The sequence below is a fragment of the Oculina patagonica genome, chromosome 8, assembly GCF_052425735.1.
Source record: "Oculina patagonica isolate OP01 chromosome 8, crgOcupat, whole genome shotgun sequence".
NCBI classification, from domain to species: Eukaryota; Metazoa; Cnidaria; class Anthozoa; order Scleractinia; family Oculinidae; genus Oculina; species Oculina patagonica.
Window position 1 is genome coordinate 23,920,427 of NC_135765.1, and position 22,429 is coordinate 23,942,855.

The window sequence follows — 22,429 nt, forward strand, 5'->3', positions numbered from 1 at the left end:
CAAACAAAATTGGTAGTTCTTTGGGGTGAAAATGATCCGAGCCGCGCTCAGAAAACCTGTTACCTTAATTAGAAAATCCTTTCAAAGTTCCCAACGACTGCCCCTGTAATTTTATATATAGGAGTCTCCACCGGGGTATATCATTGGCGCTTAAAATCAAGCGTTCCAGAGTCTCAAATAGTGATATGCAGAAATTAGCCCCTCCCCCTACCTTGCGCAACCTTACCTTACCTTACTTAAGCTCCTACCCCTACCCCTACCTTATACAAGAATATTAACTCCAAAGCAACCATCTGTGTAACGCGCGATATTCGCCATTTTGCACTTTAGATCTAGAGGCGCAACGAGTGATCCATCTCTTTTCAAGTCGCAAAATTCGGTAATTATATGCCTTCCCTTAACGCCTAATCAAAACCTTTTTTTTAAACCGGAACACGCAACCATTCGCTGTGAACGGTATCCTCCCTAAAACGATCAGATTTATGCGTCCAGACAGTTGAAACAAACCCAGTTCTAATAATTTTGGGAGCACGGCTCGAGAAAATAGTCATGGGTTACCCAAATTCTCTGCTTATTACCAACCGGACGAACAGGTAACGGTGTTAGATTATTTTCGACAACGTGTAGTATAGATAAGTAAATACGATTTATAAATGTTTCACAGCAAAGCATGCAGGTTCTCTTCACCAGAATCGTTTTTCCTAAGGGAGATATATTTTACCGGGTTGAAGTTTTAAACTGAATGCGTGGCTACTCTCCGACACAAAATACACAAACAAGAAAAACAAAACTTTCATTTATTACAACTTAACTTTCATGTCAAATATTTACATCTTAAAGAAGTATATTTACAGTTGCCACGTTAATATATTTTTCCAGTTGCCACGTTAAAAACTGAGAAAAGAATCCTCAAAACATATATTTATTCAGTGAAATATTCTTAAAATTAATTAAAAAATGTAGAACGACGGATAAGAGATCAACACTTCTCGCCTGTATAATGCACACTATAGTTTCGTACGGATTTACAATTGCTTAAAAAGCTAAGTGTTTCAAAAAGTCTTTTGCGAAATACCGCAAAAATTCCAAGAATTAGCCTCGAGCTTCTATTTATTTAAGGTGGACTTATACTAAGGGCCTCTTACAGAGAGTTTCGTCCCGGGATGACTTTCGTCCCGGGAGAATTCATCTCGGTGTCTGGTCTTTCCTGTGCTGACATGATGATATATGATTTCGCCCGGGATGAACTCATCCCGGGAGGACCCCGGGAGAAACACCGAGTGAAATGTCATCCCGGGATGAAACGTGACGAGAAACGTCATGTAAACAGTCTTCGGGATGAAATATAAAGTAATGTAAGCACGGGGAGATGGATCCCGGGCGGGACGACTTACGTCCCAGCCCGGGAGAACACGCTCATGTAATGAACTCCCCGGGACGAAATTCATCCCGGGAGAAACTCAACTCGGTTTCATGTAAAGAGGCCCTAAGAAATAACAAGTTGCCTTTGTAGAAACCTTTTCACGGAACATATTTGGAAGTAATTTTGCTCGAATTCCGCATGTTGAAATGAGCACCAGTGAATTGAATGCTGGGGGTAACCCTGCTATGGACTAGCATTCCATCCAGGGGGGGCGGGGGAGTACAAATACTCCCAGTTGCTTAATGCTACAGAAACCGGGATAAGCTCCAGCCTGATGGGCCACTAGGCTCAAACACAGACTTTGTCCTTTCATTTACACAGCGCCTCCCTGAAAGGACCAGCAATCTGTGCGTCTGAAAATATTTGGGAGGCTCATATTTTTGATAGGGGATTGGGGGATGTCATTATAACGGGAAATTTTTTGGGATGCTTGGTCCGAAAACCATGTACATGGAGTGGGGGACGGGGTCCCTATAAGGGGAAGGTGGTTTGGGAAAGGTATCTTAAGGGATCATAATCGGAGGAACCCCCAGGGAGGAGTAGAAATATTCCTAGTCGCTTAATGCTACAGAAACCGGGATAAGCTCCGGCCTGATGAGCCACTTGGCTCGACGCGTCTTTACCTATCGGAGTATATGCGTTTCAAAAATGTTTGAGTCTATATTGGGAAAGACGATTTTGTCTGAAAAATATTCGGAAGGGAGTGGGGTGGGGGGGGGGGGGGGTGGAGAAGGCTGAATGGAATGCTAGTCCATCGCAGGGCTACCCTTGACAGTAAATTCGCCAATACTCATTTATATACACATGGGTGGAGAGGCACTGTTAGGGTTAAGTGTCTTGCCTAAGATCGCAAAGTAGTGCCCCGGCCAGGGCTTAAACCTGGACCGCTTGATCTGGAGACCAACGTACTAACCGTTAGGTCACGTGTCTTATAACCAATAGAAGGCGGGCTTTTTCTCGGAATTTTTACGGTAGTTAAATAATAAGAAAGCGAAAAAAATAACACGCAACGGAATGCAAACATGTTTATAAGCATATTTAAAATCATTTGAGCTCATAAAAAGGAAGAAAAACGAAACATAAGGAAGTTTTAAAAATGTTGTAACATCGAAGAAATGAAATTATGAGTTGCGATAGTTTAAAATGAAATTAATCTGGAAATGAAAAATGTAATGTCTTTAAAAAACATGCAACGGCATGCAAACATATTTGATAACAAATTAAAAATTATCTGAACTCGAAAAAAAGAAAAAAGAAACAAACATAAGCAAGCTTTAAACGGTAGTAACATATCGATAAAATGAAAATATCATAATAATAATCTGAAAACTAAAATTATGTCTCAAAAAGGCATGCAATGGCATGCAAACATAATTATTTGCTATCATATTTACAATCATTTGAACGTGAAAGAGACAAGAAAGAAAGAAAGAAACATAAGCAAGCTTTGAAACCTTAAAAAAATGAAAATATTAGTTGCGACTGTTAAAAATAAAAAATGAAAAGGATAGTTTCGTTCAAAACGGTCATTCAGTTGCAAATTTTATAGAGGCAGTTTGTAACATATTTACAATAAATACTATACGTTCGAAAAGTCAGTGGCATAATATTTACAATACAAAATTTGAAAAGAAGAATTTCTCTGAAAGTCGTGGCATGTCAACGTATATATGAAAGATATTTACAATTCAGTGTTATATCAAAATTTTTTGGAAACATCTTACAAAAACTGGAAAATTCGTTTCCAAATGTTATACACTTATCAGTATATATTTACAACTGTTCAAAAATATAAATAACACATTAATTGATTTCGAAATCAACACAAAAAATACTTTGAAGGCAAGCTCCTTGCATCAAATATAAGATTATTTACATAACTTTTTACATATATACAATAATTTGATTCATTCATTTACATAACTGGCAGGTATATTTACAATTAAATAATTACAGGATAAAAATTAAATTTTTAAAAAGTTAAAAGCAAATAAGTACGTTTGGAAGAATATTTACAATCCAGCTAAAAAAATAATAATTAACTTTTATAAACTTGAATAAAACAGGCGAGCAGGATCTAAAGAGAAAAGAAATCACTGTAAATTCCGTTAACAAAATCAGTAGGAAAATTTTGCAAGAAAAATAAATTTAAAAAAAACAGAACGCATACTTATATCAGTAATGATAGAGAGATTTGTTTAAACTCTTTCCATGGTTGGTCTGTTCTGAAGGTTTTGATTCCTTATATGGATAACACTATTTTTCCCGCGCTTGCATGGCAACAGTTGCAAGGTTTTATTCGCGTTCTGATTGGTTCAGCTCGTTATTTTGAATGCACACTGTTCGGTCAGATTTAAAATATTTCCGATTTCTGTTTTCACCTGACAACAGTCATTCAAATCCGCTGCCAGTGCTCAAGTTGACTTGCAATTACTTCCTGCAGATCTTTTGCGGACCTGCCGTATATTCTATATCTACTGCTTTCTATTATTTATTGTTTCGTACGTCAGTAGTTTATAAGTTTCAAACGATTCCTCAACAGGTATTCAGTACGAAGTAATCGATCCCATTAATTCGAGAGCGCGAACCGCATCAAAGCTAAGTGCACAAAGCGGGGCATTGAAGGGGACTTTTTTTGCTCTCTCGCGCCCCCCAATCTGAGACGCCTCCAAAAAGCAACGGCCGCTTCGCAAATAAAGTTACAAGAGGCACGTTGTTTACTTTGGTGGGTTTATAAATAGGCGCGTAATTCGACAAGCTACTAGCTTTAATCATAATACTTACTAATTATATCCAAACCATCTGCCAAGCGTTCGGCTCAAGAATCCTTGCTGTTCTGTAAAATAACAAAAGAATGGACACACAACATGGATTAAATATCAGGAGCGTTTGTGGATGTGTTATGTTTGTTTAGAAGCTTAAAGGCAACGAAAAACCGCCGAACGGTTAGCCCAGCTGGTAGAGCGCTGGACTGTTGTGCGGGAGGTCTCGAGTTCGATTCCTAGAACGGACAACACTCAGGGTCTTTTAAAGAAACGGAGGAGAATATGCTGTCTTTGCAATGACTTCTGCAAATTATTAGATGTTCTTGTCTTCTCGGATAAGGACGATAAACCGTAGGCCCCGTCTCCTGCATCTTCAGTGTTATGGTCGGCAGGGGACGTAAAGGAACCCACGCACTTATCGTAAAAAGTAGGGCATTGAGCAGCGGGGGGGGAAGAAACGAGGTCTGGGACCGAGTAGCGATGCTCTCACAACTTGCAAAGCGATCAATTCACGATGTAGTCAGCGGTTTTTGGACGATGATGCAACAGGCAATCTTTTCCCGCGAAATGGAAGCTGCTGTCGTGGAATCACTTATTATAAAGGGGTTCAATTCTCTTAACTAAAAATCTAAAAGCAGCGTGTTTAAATCCGAAAATTTCGTCATCGTCGTGTAGTTTTAAGAACGCAGAATTTTGTGATGCCGTGCTACTTTTCAGTGCTGAAATGCAAATGTTTGACATGTTTGTACCACGATTTTCAACTGGCCCACATGGGGATTGTAAATGAAGTAAAACAAAGAAAGACCAAGTCAACAAACAACCTCAAACAATAGAGCAAGAACAATAGCTCCGACCAGCGCGGGAATATTCGATCGACACGTTTTCATTACCATTCCCGTGATGGTTTTATTTCATAACAAACACCACATATTGACACCAAGAACCTTTCCGGAGAAATTTTCGCTGCTTTAAAGACAAAACTTAGAAATTCTTTTTTATTACTACATATATAAAAAAATCGAACTCTCTCACTGGTCCCATGTTGTTTCTGTTTTGGCAAGTTCACAAAGAAAGGAGCTGCTCATGCGCCTTAGAGACATCCGCTGACTACCGCCCCGATGATTGCTTTGCAAGTTGTGAGAGCATCGCTCAGATTTCATATAAGAGAATGTATGGGAAGTTGCTTCCCCCCCCCCCCCCCCCTGGCATTGAGTCCCCGGTGTTGTGGTATGGTCTTTGCGCATTGTGCTTTATAATGCAAAATGCTCGGTTTCATTAGCATAACTTGCTAGAGGCCTAGCACTAGTACGCTTCATAATGCCGAGGGTAAATAAAGTTTCAGTTCAGTTCAGGGCACGGAGGTCCCGATGTCGTAGTCTAGCCTTGTTTATCAGTTTTGTGCTTCAGATAGGTTTAACCTCATTGCGCCTTTTCCCCTTAGATGGAATTATCCAAGAAAAATTACTATGATGACGAAAAATTACAATGATGATGAAAAAAGTGCTACGTGGGCTCAGAAATTGCGCCAAGATGAAATATTTTACTTCTTTGACAAAGACACCTTGTATGTACTTAGCAAACTTAGCCACACAATTGATCCACCAGGAATGTTGTTTTAAAAAATAAAAACGATCAAACTTTGTTCTGAAAGGGCGAAGTTACGGAAGTAATTCAAGAGTTTATTTGAACATACCTATATGAGGAAAGGCCTGGGCACTAGTGTGTTCAAACGCCTTAGCCGGGTAGGTGTTCGGCACCAGGGAGCCATCAAAGACTTTAGACATTGGAATGAATGGTAATGGACGTTCATGAACGTATTCTTTGCCTGAAGTACACAAAGCAATGAAAAATCACCTTCGTCTTATCTCTGTCAACTGAGACTGATAAAGTTAGGACAAGCAATAATGTTTAAAAGAAATAGATTCCAGTGCTCTGAGACATTGAAAGTGGAACTATAAACAAACACACACAACTAAACAAAGGCTTTCTGGATAGGTTGATACAAAGAAAAAAACAAAAACAAAAAAACCTTTGAAAATTATATCGCAACGGATCCACTTAAAACATAATTTAGAAACAGGAAATTAATCAGAGCGCGGCCGCTAATTCAAGAAAGGTTGTCGAAAAAAAAGCCGCTAAAGTGCACGCGACAAGATCGAAAGGTGGTCTGGGTATTCACCTGAATTTTGCATATTGGCCTAGAGGAAATGTACAAGTTTGTATTTTTGCACGTGAAGATTTTTTTGGAGGGGTTTTTCTGTAGCTTTGCGTTTACTGTCGCATGTATTTAAGTTTAAAAATTCCTCTAAAATTCAGCGTGGCTAAAGTACCTTGTCGGAAGAGAAAAAAACCCGTGCAAATTCGCGTTTGTCATGTACCTATTTTGTTGTATTCAGCACGTGCAGTAGCTCTCTACTTCTATCCATACTATCATCGGTCTCGTCGCGTGCACTTTGTGCTTTTTTCCGTCAACCTTTCTCGAATTTGCTGTATATGGTAGTGTTCCTCTCACTGGGGATAGCATTGTAATTTCCGACTTTTCTTACCTCTCGCTGCCTTTCGAAATGGGTTCTTGTCAGTTCTTTCCTCAGCTTGGCATGTAACAGCGGCGGTGCTCACAGCCATAAACTGTGGTGGTGGATTGACGGGCTGTTTTCTTTGCTCTACTGAAAAAAAATCCAGTTTATTAGGCCAACAACAGTTCCCATTACTTTCCAGCTCTCATTCTTTGATGGGTCAGTGCTACAAATTTACATTGTTCTCTTTCTGCTAACTTTTCTAAAATTTAAGACGGCTCAAAACCGCTCCGGAGAAAGTTTTTTTAACTTTGTAAAATATTTATTTAGAAATTATTTTGGGCAGGGGCCTCTACATATGGCGTGGGAGGGGGGGGGGGGGGGAGAGGGTGCTCGTCGGAAACTGTGAAAGAGATACTAATGTGGGCGTGGCTCAAACTTTTTGGACCTCTACATGATACCGTTTCTTAAGTCTTATCGGCCTAGACCTACCAATACAGTATATAATGTAGTTTTTCATTTACACATGTGCAAATTAAACAACTCCCTAAAGAAGGCCTTGACGGAAAAAGCTATTGGAATTCTGTCCTAAATATTCTAAGTGAGAAAGTGAGACACAAATCTGTGATTTACTTCCCAAAAGAGACGACTAGGTTGTTGTTCTTAGGCCTGTCCCGACTGTGCTCGTAAAATGCTGAAAAGTTGCTCAGTGGAATGCCAAAAAGTTGATGAAAAAGTGTTTCAAAATCCAGAAAGTTACTCCAAAGTTGCACCAAAAAGTCGAGAACGTTGCTTTCAAATACGAAAATCCTCCAAATGTATTGCATATTTCAATTTGAAGGTAAGATTTCTAAGCATTTTCATGCAATTTAACTGAAACAGAAATATCTAAATAACATTTAAAGGTCAAAATTTGTTGAATTACAAAAATTTAACGAGTTTGTAATGCTGAATGATCCGAAAGTTGAAGCATATATCGTTAATCGTCGGAAAAGTTCAAAAAATGCTCAGAAACGTTCGTTTGGCCTTCTAGAAATTCGACAAAGTTGCTCAAAATGAAAAACGTTGCCGAGCACAATCGGGACAGGCCTAGAGACGACTAGCATTTCTAGCGTCCCTTTTATTTGGGATGCCCTCCCCCCTCTCCCTGGGGATAGTATTGTATATCCGACTCTTTGTACCTCTCGCTGCCTTGCGAAATGGGTTTTTCTTCTGAGCAATACCATCAATCGAAGCTTCAACGTCATTTGCAGTTGTTCTTGCAGCTTTGGGCGGACAGGCGGGGCCGTTTGTAGGGACAAACAACGGTGGTCCGTCATATATCGGGCATTGAGTTTGTACTAAATTAACGAAATGAATTAAATACCATTAAAAACTGAAAATGTTACACATTACTTGAAGAAAAACTCAAAAGGAAGAAAGATAAGTGAAGGTCCTGCAAGCAAATAGTGACCTTTACTGGTTACGATCAGATTCTGATACAGTGTTTTAAGTGTTGGCTGTTCAACATTGCGTCTCTCACAGCCTTGCCAATAGCGTTACTTACGCGAGTTCCTAAAAAAGTGTCGAGCTATAATCTAGTTCTCGGAGTTCGAGTAAACTGAGTAAAAATGACTGATAGGTAGTGATGTCAAATCCAAGGGAACTGGAAGCTCCTTCGAATTAGCGGGAGGGTTTGAGTTATCCGAGTTCGAGTTATCGGGGCTCTACTCTATTTTTACATCGCTTAGCGAGGCGACGACCATCCCCGGCCCTTTCATTTGGAAGTTTTTGCCCTTTCCCTGGGTACAGTATTGTATGTCAGACTTTCAGTACCTCTCGCTGCCTTGCGAAATGGGTTCTTCTTTTGAGGAGAGCCATCCGTCTCAGGTTTAACGTGGTCAGTTGTTTTAACCTGTTTGTCTTGGACAGCGTAGGATTTAACAACGCTGTTCCTGGGCACGAACATAGGCGGTTCGCACCGTGCCGGCGGGTGACTTTTTTCTACAAACAATACGTTAAATGCTATTTTATTAAACTGTTTGCACTGAAACGGCTTGAGTATGTACGTGAACGAATAGATTTCGGGCACAAATATAGCAGTAATCTTCACGTCATGCCATGATGATGATGATGATTAATGAAATAATGATGATGATGATGATGATGATGATGATGATGATGATGATGATAATGATTTATTAAGAACAACAACAACGTTTTTCTCTTTGGTCTTATGGGTATATTTACATAGATAAAGGGGTCTAGTCCATCGTAGGGTTACCCACCAGCATTATTTCGCCGGTACTCATTTATACACCAGGGTGTAACGAGGTACTTTGGGAGTAAAGTTGTCTTTCCCAAGAACACAACACTGTGGCCAGACCAGGGCTCGAACCTGGATCCCACGATCTGGCGCGCTAACCATTAGGTCACCGTGCCTCCTACAATTAAAACCAAATTGATTGCAAGGCTGGTACAAAGGCAGGAGGGCAAGATTTATTGAGCCACGCCCATATTACTCATAATCTTGTAGGAGGCAAGATTTAAATCTTGCCCTCCTGCCGTTGTACCAGCCTTGCAATCAATTTGGTTTTATAAGCACTTAGAGTGACGTCTGGTACGAGTATTTCTTGGGCCAATAAATCTTGCCCTCCTGCCGTTGTACCAGCCTTGCAATCAATTTGGTTTTATAAGCACTTAGAGTGACGTCTGGTACGAGTATTTCTTGGGCCAATAAATCTTGCCCTCCTGCCGTTGTACCAGCCTTGCAATATATTTGGTTTTATAAGCACTTAGAGTGACGTCTGGTACGAGTATTTCTTAAACAAGAGATCCGGCAGCAGAGAAGCCAAGCAGTTTTTTCTTCGTTGCGTGGTCCCCTGCATCCAAACTGTTTTTGTAGCTCCTACAATTGACCACCACTGCTTTTGTCTAAACGTGTTGGGCATGTAATTGAACGAGTACATCAAGGGATACAAAACATATGATATTTTTGGGCACGAATAAAGCAGTAATTAAAGATACAGTCTTAAAGAGACGGTGATGTTCGTCGGAAAATTGAATTAAATCACTTAAAGTCCTAAATGGGCGTGGCCAAGCTTTCTGAAATTTACACCCTATGCGAGACGACGTGTACCCCCTGTCCCTTTTATATGTATGCGAGTTTCCTTCTTACTGAGAATACTGCTCTCACTGGGAGTCCTCAAGCACAAACACCCCTAATTCCTTTGGGATACAACTTGTTTACTTCCCCGCTTCTGTATATTCTCAAGGGAGTCTACTGTGCATAATTTTTGGCAAGTTTAGTATGAATAGGCCTGTTTTATCCTGTTTTTTTTTTCTCTCTTCGTTTTAACGGACGCCAGACATCAGATCGTCGCCCCACACTCCTCCCCGCAGCGATGGCTCGTCTTTGTGCCTTAGCTCTCGCTCCTTTCCGCCTCCGGGCTCGCCTCTTCCCTCTCCCAAACGCCCAGGTTTGGGATAAGATATACCAAAAGTTGTTTACATATTCTCTTTGTTAGGGGGCTCCCTGTGGGAATTTACTACTATTTTATGTCTGAGTTTGCTTACCTTTTACTGACCAGTATCTGTCGTGCTAGTATCAACGCTGTCAGTTATCTCACTGCTTTTGCTTTGGTCAGCTGACCAATAACAAGCACAGTGAAATAACCGACAACGTTTTCTCAGGTTGACTCAGTATTGGACGATCTTTGCTGACGTCATTGTTTACATTTTGCCTCATTAGCACACGACTTTGGTTAGAGAAGCCATCCTGCTATATACAAAATAGCTCCAGAAGTATGAAGAGCTTATAAAACTAAATAATCTAAATAATAGGCGAAGTTTTCAGCTCTTTACGTGTAATATTAAAGGAGATATTAGCTTTCAAAAACTGCAAAATTTCTGGAGGCAAAAGCGCTAATGATCCCGTACATTCTTTGTTAAATTTTAAGTTTTCAAACCCGCGTCAAAGAAAAAGTATTCAATACATCAGGCTCAAGCTTATAGCAGAAGTTAATCGAGTCATGGCCTTTCAATTATGAATATTATATTCATAACTGATATTTTTGTAGCTCGATTAGAAGCTGAAGCGCTTATGCTAGTGAGGCAAATATTGTAAACAAAGATTCCCTTATTATGCGCAGCTAGTAACGTACGAAAATATTTCGTTTTTTGACAGTGAGCAGTAATCTTTAACCGAATATTAGGCGCACCTTTTCTGCTTTCAGCTGTGTTTGACATCTTTGGATTCGCAGGTTTCTCAGAAGAAACGTTGGTCTTCATAGCGCCAAGATCCTTTGCGCGGACTGGGCGCATAACGATCTCAAGGCAGCCAGTGTTTGACAAGGTGTCAAACCATGATGGCTGATGATAATCGAAGTAGTCCTCGGCTGAACAAGGAAAAATAATAAAAATAAATACCTTGCAAGCCAAGTATCGAAGTCACATGAACACATGCAATTCCAAACATTTTGGTTTCTACTTAAGTCCTCAAATCCGTCCGTTCTGTTGTGCAACACATGGCTCCGTGGAGGCGCACTGTATTACAAGCTACAATACTCTAGATAAAAAATTGGTTTGTCAATTTTTGAACAAGCAAAATTTATATTTGTGCGTAGAAAACCTAAATATAATGGTTCATATTTATTAACTGAATTGCTACATTAAAGCAAAACTTTTAACAAGCGTCTTTGGCTGCGGATGGCTAGGATTGAAATGGATTGCAATTTAAAAAATTAAGGCTAAACTTTTCAAGTTGTTTCCACGCGTCTTCAAAAAAATCAATTTTTATAGCCGTACTTTGATTTCTATCCTCAAATTAAGGCTGTCTCTTCCTTTAGGTGTTGAAAGATAAGACGTAGCTCCTTTATAAAAGTTCTTTTAGACTGCTAAATCAATAAAATAAACTCGGCTGGTCTAAAAAGATCTGTGCAAAAATGCACTATTTACTAAAACAGATTTTAATGTTTCCAATATCGGCGAGAATCTCTGTTGTCGTGATAAGCGGGAATTGTATCGATGTTCATAATAATAATTTCAGTCTGATAACTAGATTAGTTTCTATCCCATGGGGTCACCACCTTATCGCGGTGGGATGGTTTGTGTGTCTCAGTGACCCTTAGAGCTATATCGGCTGGAGTCTTGTACTCCTGGCAGGGTCACCCATGCCGAACAGGTCGAAGGGTAGAGATCAGACGAAGTGTGACCTCCCTGGTCCTCCAGGTTGGGGGTTGGGCTGGGGGTTGATAACCCACTCCCGTAAAAAAACAAATTTATTACAGAAACGGATGACATTCAAATTACTACAAACATCGGTGAAGCGACGAGGGCCCATAGTAGCAGAAAAAACTAGATTAGTTTATAACGTAATTAGAAGTGCAGCGAACGAAGATTTATTCTTTACCGTTTATAACGGGTTTACAAAACAAGCGTTGGGGCTTTATCATAAAGCGTGCAATTTTTGGGACCCTTACATGCTATCAGCCTGAAGAACTCAAAACGTAAGGGCTAAACGTTGGGGTCGTTGTTAGAGTTAGTTACTGTTACTAAAGCCACTTACCACTAAATAGCTCTGGTTCATGGTTAAGATTGTCCACCTTTGCTGTCTTCTTTAAAACGTTTTTTTCGGCCTGGAAAATATTTTCCTTCGTTTTCTTAAGCTGCTCATCTATTGTCTCCAACTGCTTTGCAAAATCAATCACCTTTGTTTGTCCATTCGCTTCCAGCTGTAACTCTGCTACAGTATTTTTAAGATGAGAAATTTCTTTGTTCTTTGCAGAGACAATTTCTTTAAAAAAGGCAATTTCCTTTTCCTTGGCTGTTATGGTAGATGAAATAAAACAGAACGAAAGTTGCCAGTTAAAAAATGCATTGGTCATAGCTTACTTGCGCATTCTTTACAAATAAATCATTGTTTTAAGTAAGAGTGTTGTGATTCCTGCAGTTAGAGCGGTTTTCACTTGAGTGTCGAAAGTAAATTGCGTTTGCTTTGGTTTTGCATTACTACGCTTAGTGATTGGCTTAAAAATCTCGCGCCACTTTCTCTGCCAATCAGAACTAAAACCAAAACCAATCGTGACTCGCTCGCGCACGTTTTCCCGCGCTTCGTGCCGGCTACATGTATTTGCTTCGAGTTTTGATTGGTTCACTGGAATGTCCGTGTCTTTTGTGATTGGCCGAAGTAATTACATTGGTTTTGGTTTTACGACACTCAATTAAAAACTGCTCTATACCCTTTTGAAAATCAGATCGCTTTTAAAACTAATAAGATTCGCCGCGAAAATGTTGCCTTACTTTCGAATTGTAGCCTACAAGCAGTTCCTCTTTTTCCACAGGGTTAGTCGAGTGGAGGAGCAAGACGTCGGAATAATTTCTCGCTCGATCGCTCTCTTGCTCGCTCCCTCGCCAATACTCGTAAAGGGTCTGAATGGGGTTTAGCGTTAAGTGTTATTTGCCCATAATTTTTAGTGTTTGCTGTTACATTGGCTAATTAATCGGGCGTGGCCGATTTAAGGTTTACCCTTTGGTCGTCCTAGAGCGTAGTCTCCTGGCGCGGCCAAAAAGACGGGGATAGCTCGGGGTTGCTACAAAACCGCTACGGGTGACGCATACCGCAATGGTTTTCATTTTAGTTTTGACAGGAAATCGTTGCAGGCACACTTGGTCGACTTTTGGGTTAATGTGTAATCAGGTTGTGTTTTTTTGCTTCGGCGGAAGGACAGAGAAAAAAGCTTACGGTGCAAAGTGCAGTATGGGGCCCAGTTCTCGGCCACTTTTGACGTAAACTTGTATTTCTTACCTCAGAAGAACCGCAGGAACTTGAAATTTCTCGCAGAGCTAGCTACATTATTCAGCTTTTTGGTGTAAAGCTATCGACCGGTCAAAAATTAATTTGCCCGAGCAATAATAAAAATAAAAGCTCCATTTGTGGGCCCAGTTCTCGGCCACCTTGGCCCAGTTCTCGGCCACTTTTGACGTAAACTTGTATTTCTTACCTCAGAAGAACCGCAGGAACTTGAAATTTCTCCCAGAGCTAGCTACATTATTCAGCTTTTTGGTGTAAAGCTATCGACCGGTCAAAAATTAATTTGCCCGAGCAATAATAAAAATAAAAGTTTTTGCCCGAAAGCTCCATTTGTGGGCCCAGTTCTCGGCCACCTTGGCCCAGTTCTCAGCCACTAAAAAGCTTGTGCGTAATTATCTGTAAAAAAATGCTCAATTAATTTTCACAGTCATAAAATCACTCTGTAAACCTATTTATACTATATCGATCCCAAATTATTTTTATGATGCTTTGTTTTACTTTAGAAAAGAAGGATTTTAACGCGCCTAGTTGCCTATGTGCAGGTTCTGGCAAAACCGCATTGTGTGACCCGTGCATTTAGATGGTTTATTTTGCAGTGAAAAGGTCTTGAAATATTTAGGTGTTGTAGAAATAATAGACAAGACAAGAGTCAGCTCAAAACTTAGAGATAAGATTGAACTTTATTTTTAAAACATTTATTTCTTTCATTCTGGCAGCAGCAGATGAAATTATATTAAAAACCAAGCGCTAAGCTGTGATAGCGAGCAGGGTGGCCGAGAACTGGCAAATACGCAAACGTCGCAAGAAAAAATTTCGAAGTAAATTAAGACCAAAAAATACAACGGTTCAACGAAAAGTTAACTAAAGCAGAAAGCTGAATTATTCTACGTTTCACATGCCAAAAATTAGCTCGTATGGTGGGGGCTTTTGGATAAAATACGAATTTAACTACATCCATGAATTTGGAGCCGTAAACAAACAACTACCTCCGCGTAAACTCGACGTGTGAGCTTTCTATATCGAATTGAACGATCAAACTCAAGATACTTAAAGCACATGAATCAGTCTATCGTTTGAAGGAAATACCTTTTCTTTTTGATTCAACTGGAGTGTGAAAAAACGCGTTAAACACAAAGTGGCCGAGAACTGGACCCGGCCGAGAACTGGGCCGATATATTCACCATTGTGAAATTGCACTTACTTTGACAAGTTAAAGTTATTTTTGTAAATGAAAAAGGTAACGTCATTGATGTCACGCAGTTTTTTTTTTAGCAAACTACATGGTTTGCTGGTTTCTGACTATGAATGGGGGTGTGATCTTGCGGTATATTTTTTGAGCCTGACTCCGCCGTAAAACTTTTTTTTTATTTAGGAAGAACTGTGTCGATTTTCATTTCGAACAATTGGTCGTCAAGTCGTTTGTCACAAAGAGTAGAATGTTTGTACAGCATGTTTTGGAATTATTTTAGATTTGGTTAGTAAGACGCTTCTGAAGACCTGAGCAAAACATTGGGAATGTACAGTATTAATAGGAACTTGAATGGAATTTTTCACAAGTTGGATAAAGGTATCAACTGAAAAAAATGGAATTCAAAATGAGAACTTGGATTTTGTTGTAATTAAATTTTATCGCGGATTGGATGCATAATATCACGGCTTTGAAAGTCTTCAAATAATTAGAAAGGTTCCTTTCTTCCTTTTGATCTTATTGTTATTTTCATGTATTGATTATTCGAAAGTGGTTTTCGTTGATACGAAAAAAAAAACGGGTTTTCACTGAATTGCTTGAAGTATTTTTAGACGTGATAATATTGGCTTAATCAAATTACATTGTGCACGAAATATTTGTTATTCTTTTGTCTTGAAACTTTGAGGAAATTGAAATTTTTGTTTGACAGTAGTGTATGAAAGGCATTTTATAGAACTGAATAAAAAATAAGAAACATTGATAAAGGTTATTTCAAAGATTTATTTTGCCTGATTTTGAAGGGTTTCAGGAGTTTTAAAGAGTGCTGGTAAACGGCTGTATGTTGTTTGTGATTACGGATCTTATTTAGTTTCGAACGCTCTAATTTTTGAAAGGTTAAAACAGGTTAAAACCGGGCGGTTTCATGAGTTTTTTGGGTAGAAAGGTACGGTGGTGGTAAAAAAAAATGTTTAGAAAGGAATGACTGTAGTAGCACGTAAGTCGGAGGTTTGCGTGAGTCACGGGGTATAGTATGCGTGAGCTGGATTTCCGGCGTCATAACGGCATGTTTTGTTTACTGAAAGATACACTCGACGTTTAGTTAGCTTAGTCGGCTTGGGAAACTATTTTAAAAATGAATGTTGTAATAGTTAATTAATAGTAATCTAGAATTAACCCACTCTCGATTGGAGTCTGTTCTGGATTCGCGCTACCTTTTCGCCGCGAAGGAATTTTGTAAAATTTAGCTAGTGGAAAGAGGTACTGTAAGAACAGTATCAATAACTCAAAAGGAGGAACTTCTTTGTAGCTCTGAATTAAGACGTATGATAAAATTTTAGAATAAGAAACTTTCGATATATGGTTTTCATATTGTTTTTGTCAATTTTCTTTTGTGGCAGATTTTTTGAGAATCAGCTTTTCTTTCGTGTGATGACAGACACAGGACAGAACGAGAGGTGGATGAGAAAGATGCCGAAGATGAATAGGCACCGAAAAACGACAAGAACCGTCAAGGACTTATCTTTAGAGGGCGGGGAGTTTTGGCATACTGTATTTCGAGGACTGGGCTGGACTAGTAAAACGCGGACTAGTAAAACGCGGACTTGTAAGACGCGGACTAGTATAACGCGGACTAGTAAAACGCGGACTTGTAAAAGGCGGACTAGTAAAACGCGGACTAGTAAAACGCGGACTTGTAAAACGAGGACTAGTAAAACGCGGACTTGTAAAACGCGGACTTGTAAAACGAGGGCTTGTTAAGCACGGACTTGTAGAACGCGGACACTAAACGGAAACTAAACGGTTTAGCGAGCGAAACAATTTGTGTTTGAAGCTCTTGTGTGTTTCTTCGACGGCATATTTCTAGCTTTTTTGAGCACTCTATGGTCTGTTTTAGCGTGGAGATGTTTTTGCAGTATAGCACATGTTCGTTCTGCAAACCCCTACTAAAACAACGGGATTGATGCTATGAGTTGTGTGCATATGTTTCTTTCTTTCCACTACTTGACGTCTGTTGAGTGCAGTCGTTTGTATTGCTCGCACGAGGTAGAACGGGGCCCGTCCAGAAATCAACAGTCAATCGTAAATAAAGGTGACGGGCCTACACGACTCCTACGTTCGTGACATTGGAATATTTGCCGTTAAATGTTTAAGTTCGGTCTTTCGACCTTATTTGCTTCTGACTTCTTTCTGAGGGTACTGTTTTAATTTGGGGGCAGTATGTGGTAAATAAAGGTGACGGGCCTACACGACTCCTACGTTCGTGACATTAGAACATTTGCCGTTATATGTTCAAATTCGATCTTTCGACCTTATTTGCTTCTGACTTCTTTCTGAGGTTACTGTTTTTTTGAGACATTATGTATTGAAGAGAGCCGTAAGATGATTGTGGCCAAGGAATTCGAAGTGTCTAGAGGCATTTTACAAGTCCGCGTTTTACTAGTCCAGTCCAGTCTACAAGTTAAAGACACATCAAGACCACCCCACTGTGAATTGCCATAGCACAGACAAAATTATAGTCAATATCTTATGTGTTTTTAAGAGAATTACATAAGAACCAAGGCATGTCTTGTCTTGCCTTACATTGACATGCAATAATTTGGAAATACTAAGCTCGTAACAGTTTAAGACAGAATCCATCAGGAATTTGAGTAACATTAATTTTAGTTACGCAAAAATTGAGCACCAGAATAATTTAAATCCTTGTGTTCTTTCATACCTTGTTAAAGGCTTGACATGTGATAACACCAACATAACACCAACAACAGTTCTTTATCAGTGGGGATTGAAGAAAAAAATGGAAACATCATCACACAGTTGACCCCCATGCAAAAACACTCCAGGATGTCACGGGACTGTTTGGTGTCCGTCTGCCAATTTCTAACTTCAAATTCCAATGTTAAATTCACATTAAATTTTCAATATTTCTTAGTTGTCTAAATTTTACTAATTCTTTTAAAAAAACTATCACCTGCCAAACATCCCCAAAAATCACTCAAAAAATTACAAAATACCGCAATACATAGATACATGGGATGAGTGAAGTTTCCTTGTATTCCTTGAAACACCAACAAGATATTTCCGTTTAAGGTGGCTGATAATGGGTTTCAGTATTTCCCAGTCCTTATACTTTGGTTCAGTACTAAAAGCCTTCATCAATTGCTATTACAGTAATGGTATGAAACAAATGTTCAATCATTCATCAACAAGTTGTGATCATTTTCTTGACAATAGTAGTTCCCCGGTAAACAGTTGTAGTACTGTCCCATCAAAGTGCAATGCCTGGAAAATACCGAAAAGCACACGACCGTCAGGTGAAACCGCACCTTACAGTATTACCAATACACTGCACTTTGCTAAGTCAAACTTTACATTGTCTAGTCGTCTACTTCAATCGTTTATTTGTATTGTGTGAGATACATTTATAAATTGAAACCATCATGTCATTAAGTAATAATGCAATCTCGACAACGTTCTAGATATTATATTATGCACACTAATACAGCTCATGCAAGCCCTGTGACTTACACAAACACAGTCGGACTGAGTGCTACTTAAGTAACTGCTTCGTGGTTTCTGCTGTACTGAACCCTGCCTTTCAAGGCAAAGCGCCCGATTTTAAGCTTCTCAAGCTTCTCAATGTTCTTGTTTTTTAACGTTTACTGTTTTCGGCGAAAATACTGTTAAGTGTTTGGAGATTTTTTCATGAAAAATTTAGCTTATAAATCCTTATCTGCTCTTCAAAAATCAGATATAATCACTCATGAACTTAAAGAAAACTTTCGGATTTCTGATCGGAAATCTTTGATAGTCTTCGGACATCTTCGGGAATAGTCGGTTTAGTCTTCGGAAATCTTCCAAACTGATCGGAAATCGTCGGAAAATTGCCGAAAACTTCTTCATATACTAAACAAAATAATATTGGCCTTTTGGAGCCGTTTTGTTTCTTTTTGGAGAAAATTTACTGTTACAGTCAATTTTTTTACTGTTAGTGTTAAAATACCTAAAATTTTACTGTTTCATGTTACGGAGCCAAAAAATTACGTGTTTAGTGTTATCGAGGTACCACCATTCAGACCCTTCTCGTAGCCTATTCTTATTGTGGCTGTATTTACTTAATAACTTACCATCATATTGTGCTTCAAGGATGGCGATCTTTTCTTCAAGCTGCTCTTTTTCTTGTTTATACTAAAACAAAAAAAAATGATCACATCTTTTTTTATAAAACTTCTTATCAGTTGGGGGAAGGGAGAGGTTGCTGGGCGCGACATGAAACAAGCTTAGAACTGGAAGGCCTACAATAAAAAGTTAGAAACCAAAAGAAAAAAGGTTCTTCATAGACACTCATATTTAGCTAATTATTTCCGTGAACGAACTATAATTTTTGCCCGAGAAATTGTCATTCGCTTTTTTCACGATCCCATAATACATCTTGTTTTATTTAAATAACCCCCCCAAATTTTTGCATAAGCATTGTTTTCAATTTCTCTGGGGACGATTGCACGTCACTGTAAATCCCAAGAGAAATTGAAAACAATGCTTATGCAAAAATTTTGGGGGGTAAACAAGATGTATTATGGGAACGGTGAAAACAGCGAATTGCAGATATGGAATTTTGCGTCATAATTACAGTGAGTGAGTTTCCCCGCGCGCGCTAAGGCGGATTGACTTTAAAAAAGAAAAAAAAAAGATTTCCTAAAAAATGAGACAAAACTATTCAATTCCGGTCCCATTATATCTTGGCACTGATAAAAACGCCTCTTTGTATTGGGTTTGCCGATCTCATCCTCAATATAATTGCCATGTCTTCAAAAGAAAACTTCACATGTAAATGTATCAAATTGTCATTTCATAGCCGCGCGCTTTTGAAAGATTTGTTCTCATATTTTGCCAACTGTTGCGCTTAATTATTGCTTCCTTTGAAACTTGACGCTCATTGCAGAGAACAGATACTACAAAAACAAAAAAAGGAAACGGCCACCTCTCGGACCATGATCTGCGTGCCATGCGAAGCGTCCAGCGGCTCATGTTTGTTGGTGGACGGAACATCTCCAACGCACACTCCGTGTGTTTCCGCAGTATCTTCTCCTCCTAAATTTTTTTTGACGGATATACCATTGGACTTATTAGTTGACGTTTTTGATGAACGCGAAATATTCTCCATCTTTGCACAATTCTTCTTTTGGACTGCGTCTCAGCAAGTGCTCAACGCGAAATGCGAAAAATTTTCCATCTGAGAAGTTACTATGACAACCTCCATGGTAACCGAATGAGAGGAGAGTGAAGTATCCTGGGTAAAAGATTTTTGTACATAAAAACTCACGTTTCAAGAAAGTTTGTAGAACTGTTCTTTGGTTCTTGATCCATGACCGAAAAAATATAATAAAATAGTTTTCCGTCGACATTTGAGTCTAAACACTTTTGACAGAAAAATCCACAAGGACGTATCATTCGAATTATCCTTTTAAGAGTCTGTTTGTAATGTTTGCAAATCTGGACAAAAGTAACTTGTCATTTAGGCGTCTCCCAAATTTGGTTAGTATTCAGCGGTATCGACTTCGGTCATTACAAAAAAAAAAAAACAATTCAATTTGTTTGCTTTCCTGCTTTTCCCAAGCCTTTTGCAATTCCTTGCACCTATTTGCGCAATGAAATCACCGGCGAAAAGAAGAAACTTTTTTGTGTTTAGAAATTTAAACTTTCGCCTGAAAATATCGCGCTTTCGGTAGTTTCACCAGTCTTGAAAATTTTGAATTAGGTAGTCTACTACCCCTGTAATTTCCTCCCGGTAATAAAATACAAACAGCGGCAACAAACATAGCACATGGACTACGCATGGTCTGAAAAAAGAATCTAAAATTGCCGCTGTTTGTATTTTATTTCTAGTGAAATTGAAATGGCCAAGAAACAAGAGCGTTCCTCCCGGTATATTTTTATTTCTAAAGACAATGTTAAGAAAAGTAGCTTTTTTCTTATTTTTTTTATTTAGTCAAATTTGATCTTTTTTTTTCTCTCTAACCTGGCATGCCAGTGACTTAACTTCCGCCCGACCCCCCTTCCGCCCTGCTTCCCGCCAAATATGGGCGTCCGCGTTCGCCGCGCCGGCAGGCTCTGTTCCCGCCAAAACTTCACGTGTGCCCAGCTTTGTTCAAAGAAACCATTTGGATTTTGTACAAATTTTCTTCGCACGGAAACTTGTATTAAAAATGTTTGAGCTTAAGTATTTTTCTAAGCTTTTACCCTGAAAATCCAAGATGAAAAATACTTAGTGTCGCTTTGTCTGGCTTTTAAATTGGCTCCTGAAGAATGAGAAACCTTTTTTATGCTCGGCAAAGTCTTTCAACTTCAGAACAAACATGGCGACGGAGATGCCTTCGAAGCAAAGTAACTTGGCTTGAACGAATATTTGTGGTGTAGCTGTGGTTTTCCAGTCCCATGCGGCACAAGATACAATGTATTAAGGTATTTAATTTTCGTGTTGTTGTTTTGTCTTTAAGTTTGTACAAAGCCTATTTTAGTTAATTAGTTGATGAAGTTTGCTTTGCAGTTCGCCGTCTTTTAGCGTTGTATTTGTTTGAGTGGCTTTGTTTTAAACAATGCAGGCTTGAGCCCGTTTAAATGGCTTTGTTTTGAGCCAAAGCAGGGTTTCTTTAATAAGCATTAAGCTTATAAGTTTGACTGGTCTAAGAGGTTATTCTTTGAACTGTGAACTGATACCACAACTTAAAAGGGCCGATTGCTTTCGAGGTTTTAATACAAGAACTAGCTAGTATTTTATTCAAAAACCACCCATGACATCGGCAAATCTCGCCTGCTGGTCTGATTAAAACTTCATTTTGGTTTTATTCCGGCAGTTGTTTCTAAAATGGCACCAATTTCCACTGCTAGTTGCAGTTATTAAAAGTACAATTTGAGTAAGTTAGTCCCCCCACAAAAAAAAGAAACAGAAAGCGCTTGAGCAACCGAACTGAAAAAAGTCACTCAACAATCGGACAACCGACTTTATAAACAGGTTATGACTGGTTAATATTGAATAAGATCTAAAAGTACGTTAAGGAAACTGATATCTGGAAACGAAACTGGCAAAGAAAATAAACAATCACTCAAAATGTTGTTTAATAAATTGTGGTTAATATAGCGGTGTAAGCCAGTTAATTTTATCATCCTGATAATCTGTTAAATCAATACGGTTTGGGTTTAGGATTTGTTTTGGTTCTTGATGCGCGATTATATGTTTCTGCTTTGAATGTATTAAAAATACTGTTGTTTCTTTTCTTAATTTGTCAACCCAGTCAAACATTTTGCCGTTTATTGATGAATATATCAAATGATTCTTCTAAGGCAAGCTGAAAAGCTATAATATTTAGCTTGATACTACCTATGTTAACATAGTATGTTCTGAAGTTCCCAATTCAACACTTTTCCTCCTGAATTTATGAGAGATAGATCTTTGCAAGAATGAACTATAGAATAATAAAAAAACAACAGTTTTTCATCCGTCAGGCTCTGCTTCTGCCTAAATGACAAAACGTTTTAAATTATGAGGTTTTATTACATCCTTTCTGACCTTTCTGTTTCTAACGAATAAAAAGGCCGTAATAAATAACTGTGATTGTGAGATGTTTGTTCCTGTATCAGGCTGGTGTTCATATTTAGGAGAGGTCAGACTATATTTTCTGGGTGTTAAAAATCTGTATTTTCCAATATTTGGCCCGTTTCTATAAACCGATATTCATGAGCCAAAGATAT

General features: G+C 38.9%; 1 protein-coding gene across 7 annotated transcripts; it reads right to left on the reverse strand.

Annotated features, from left to right (window-relative positions):
* Positions 1 to 1,492: 1,492 nt before the first annotated feature.
* Positions 1,493 to 20,109, reverse strand: LOC144663575 (uncharacterized). Of its 7 annotated transcripts, none has more exons than XM_078524583.1 (10): positions 19,662 to 20,109; positions 18,808 to 18,868; positions 12,250 to 12,507; positions 10,904 to 11,080; positions 8,520 to 8,687; positions 7,886 to 8,044; positions 6,735 to 6,851; positions 5,882 to 5,962; positions 4,208 to 4,259; positions 1,493 to 3,500 (listed from the first exon to the last, which is right to left on the reverse strand). In XM_078524583.1, coding segments are annotated over exons 1-10 (1,257 nt in total). In that variant the 5' UTR covers positions 19,845 to 20,109; the 3' UTR covers positions 1,493 to 3,499. The 7 variants fall into 7 exon arrangements, with proteins under 7 accessions (XP_078380709.1, XP_078380708.1, XP_078380707.1 ...); XM_078524582.1 differs by having other exon boundaries at positions 6,735 to 6,854; XM_078524581.1 differs by having other exon boundaries at positions 5,882 to 6,013; positions 19,662 to 20,107.
* Positions 20,110 to 22,429: the final 2,320 nt, after the last annotated feature.

Excerpts from the sequence above, each read along its gene's own strand:
- LOC144663575 (XM_078524580.1), bottom strand. The coding sequence starts at position 19,844 with ATGGAGAATATTTCGCGTTCATCAAAAACGTCAACTAATAAGTCCAAT. Across the intron at positions 12,508-18,807 it reads CCTTGAAGCACAATATGATG|CCAAGGAAAAGGAAATTGCC; the intron begins GTAAGTTATTAA and ends CTACCATAACAG. Across the intron at positions 6,855-7,885 it reads ATTTCGCAAGGCAGCGAGAG|TAGAGCAAAGAAAACAGCCC; the intron begins GTACAAAGAGTC and ends ATTTTTTTTCAG.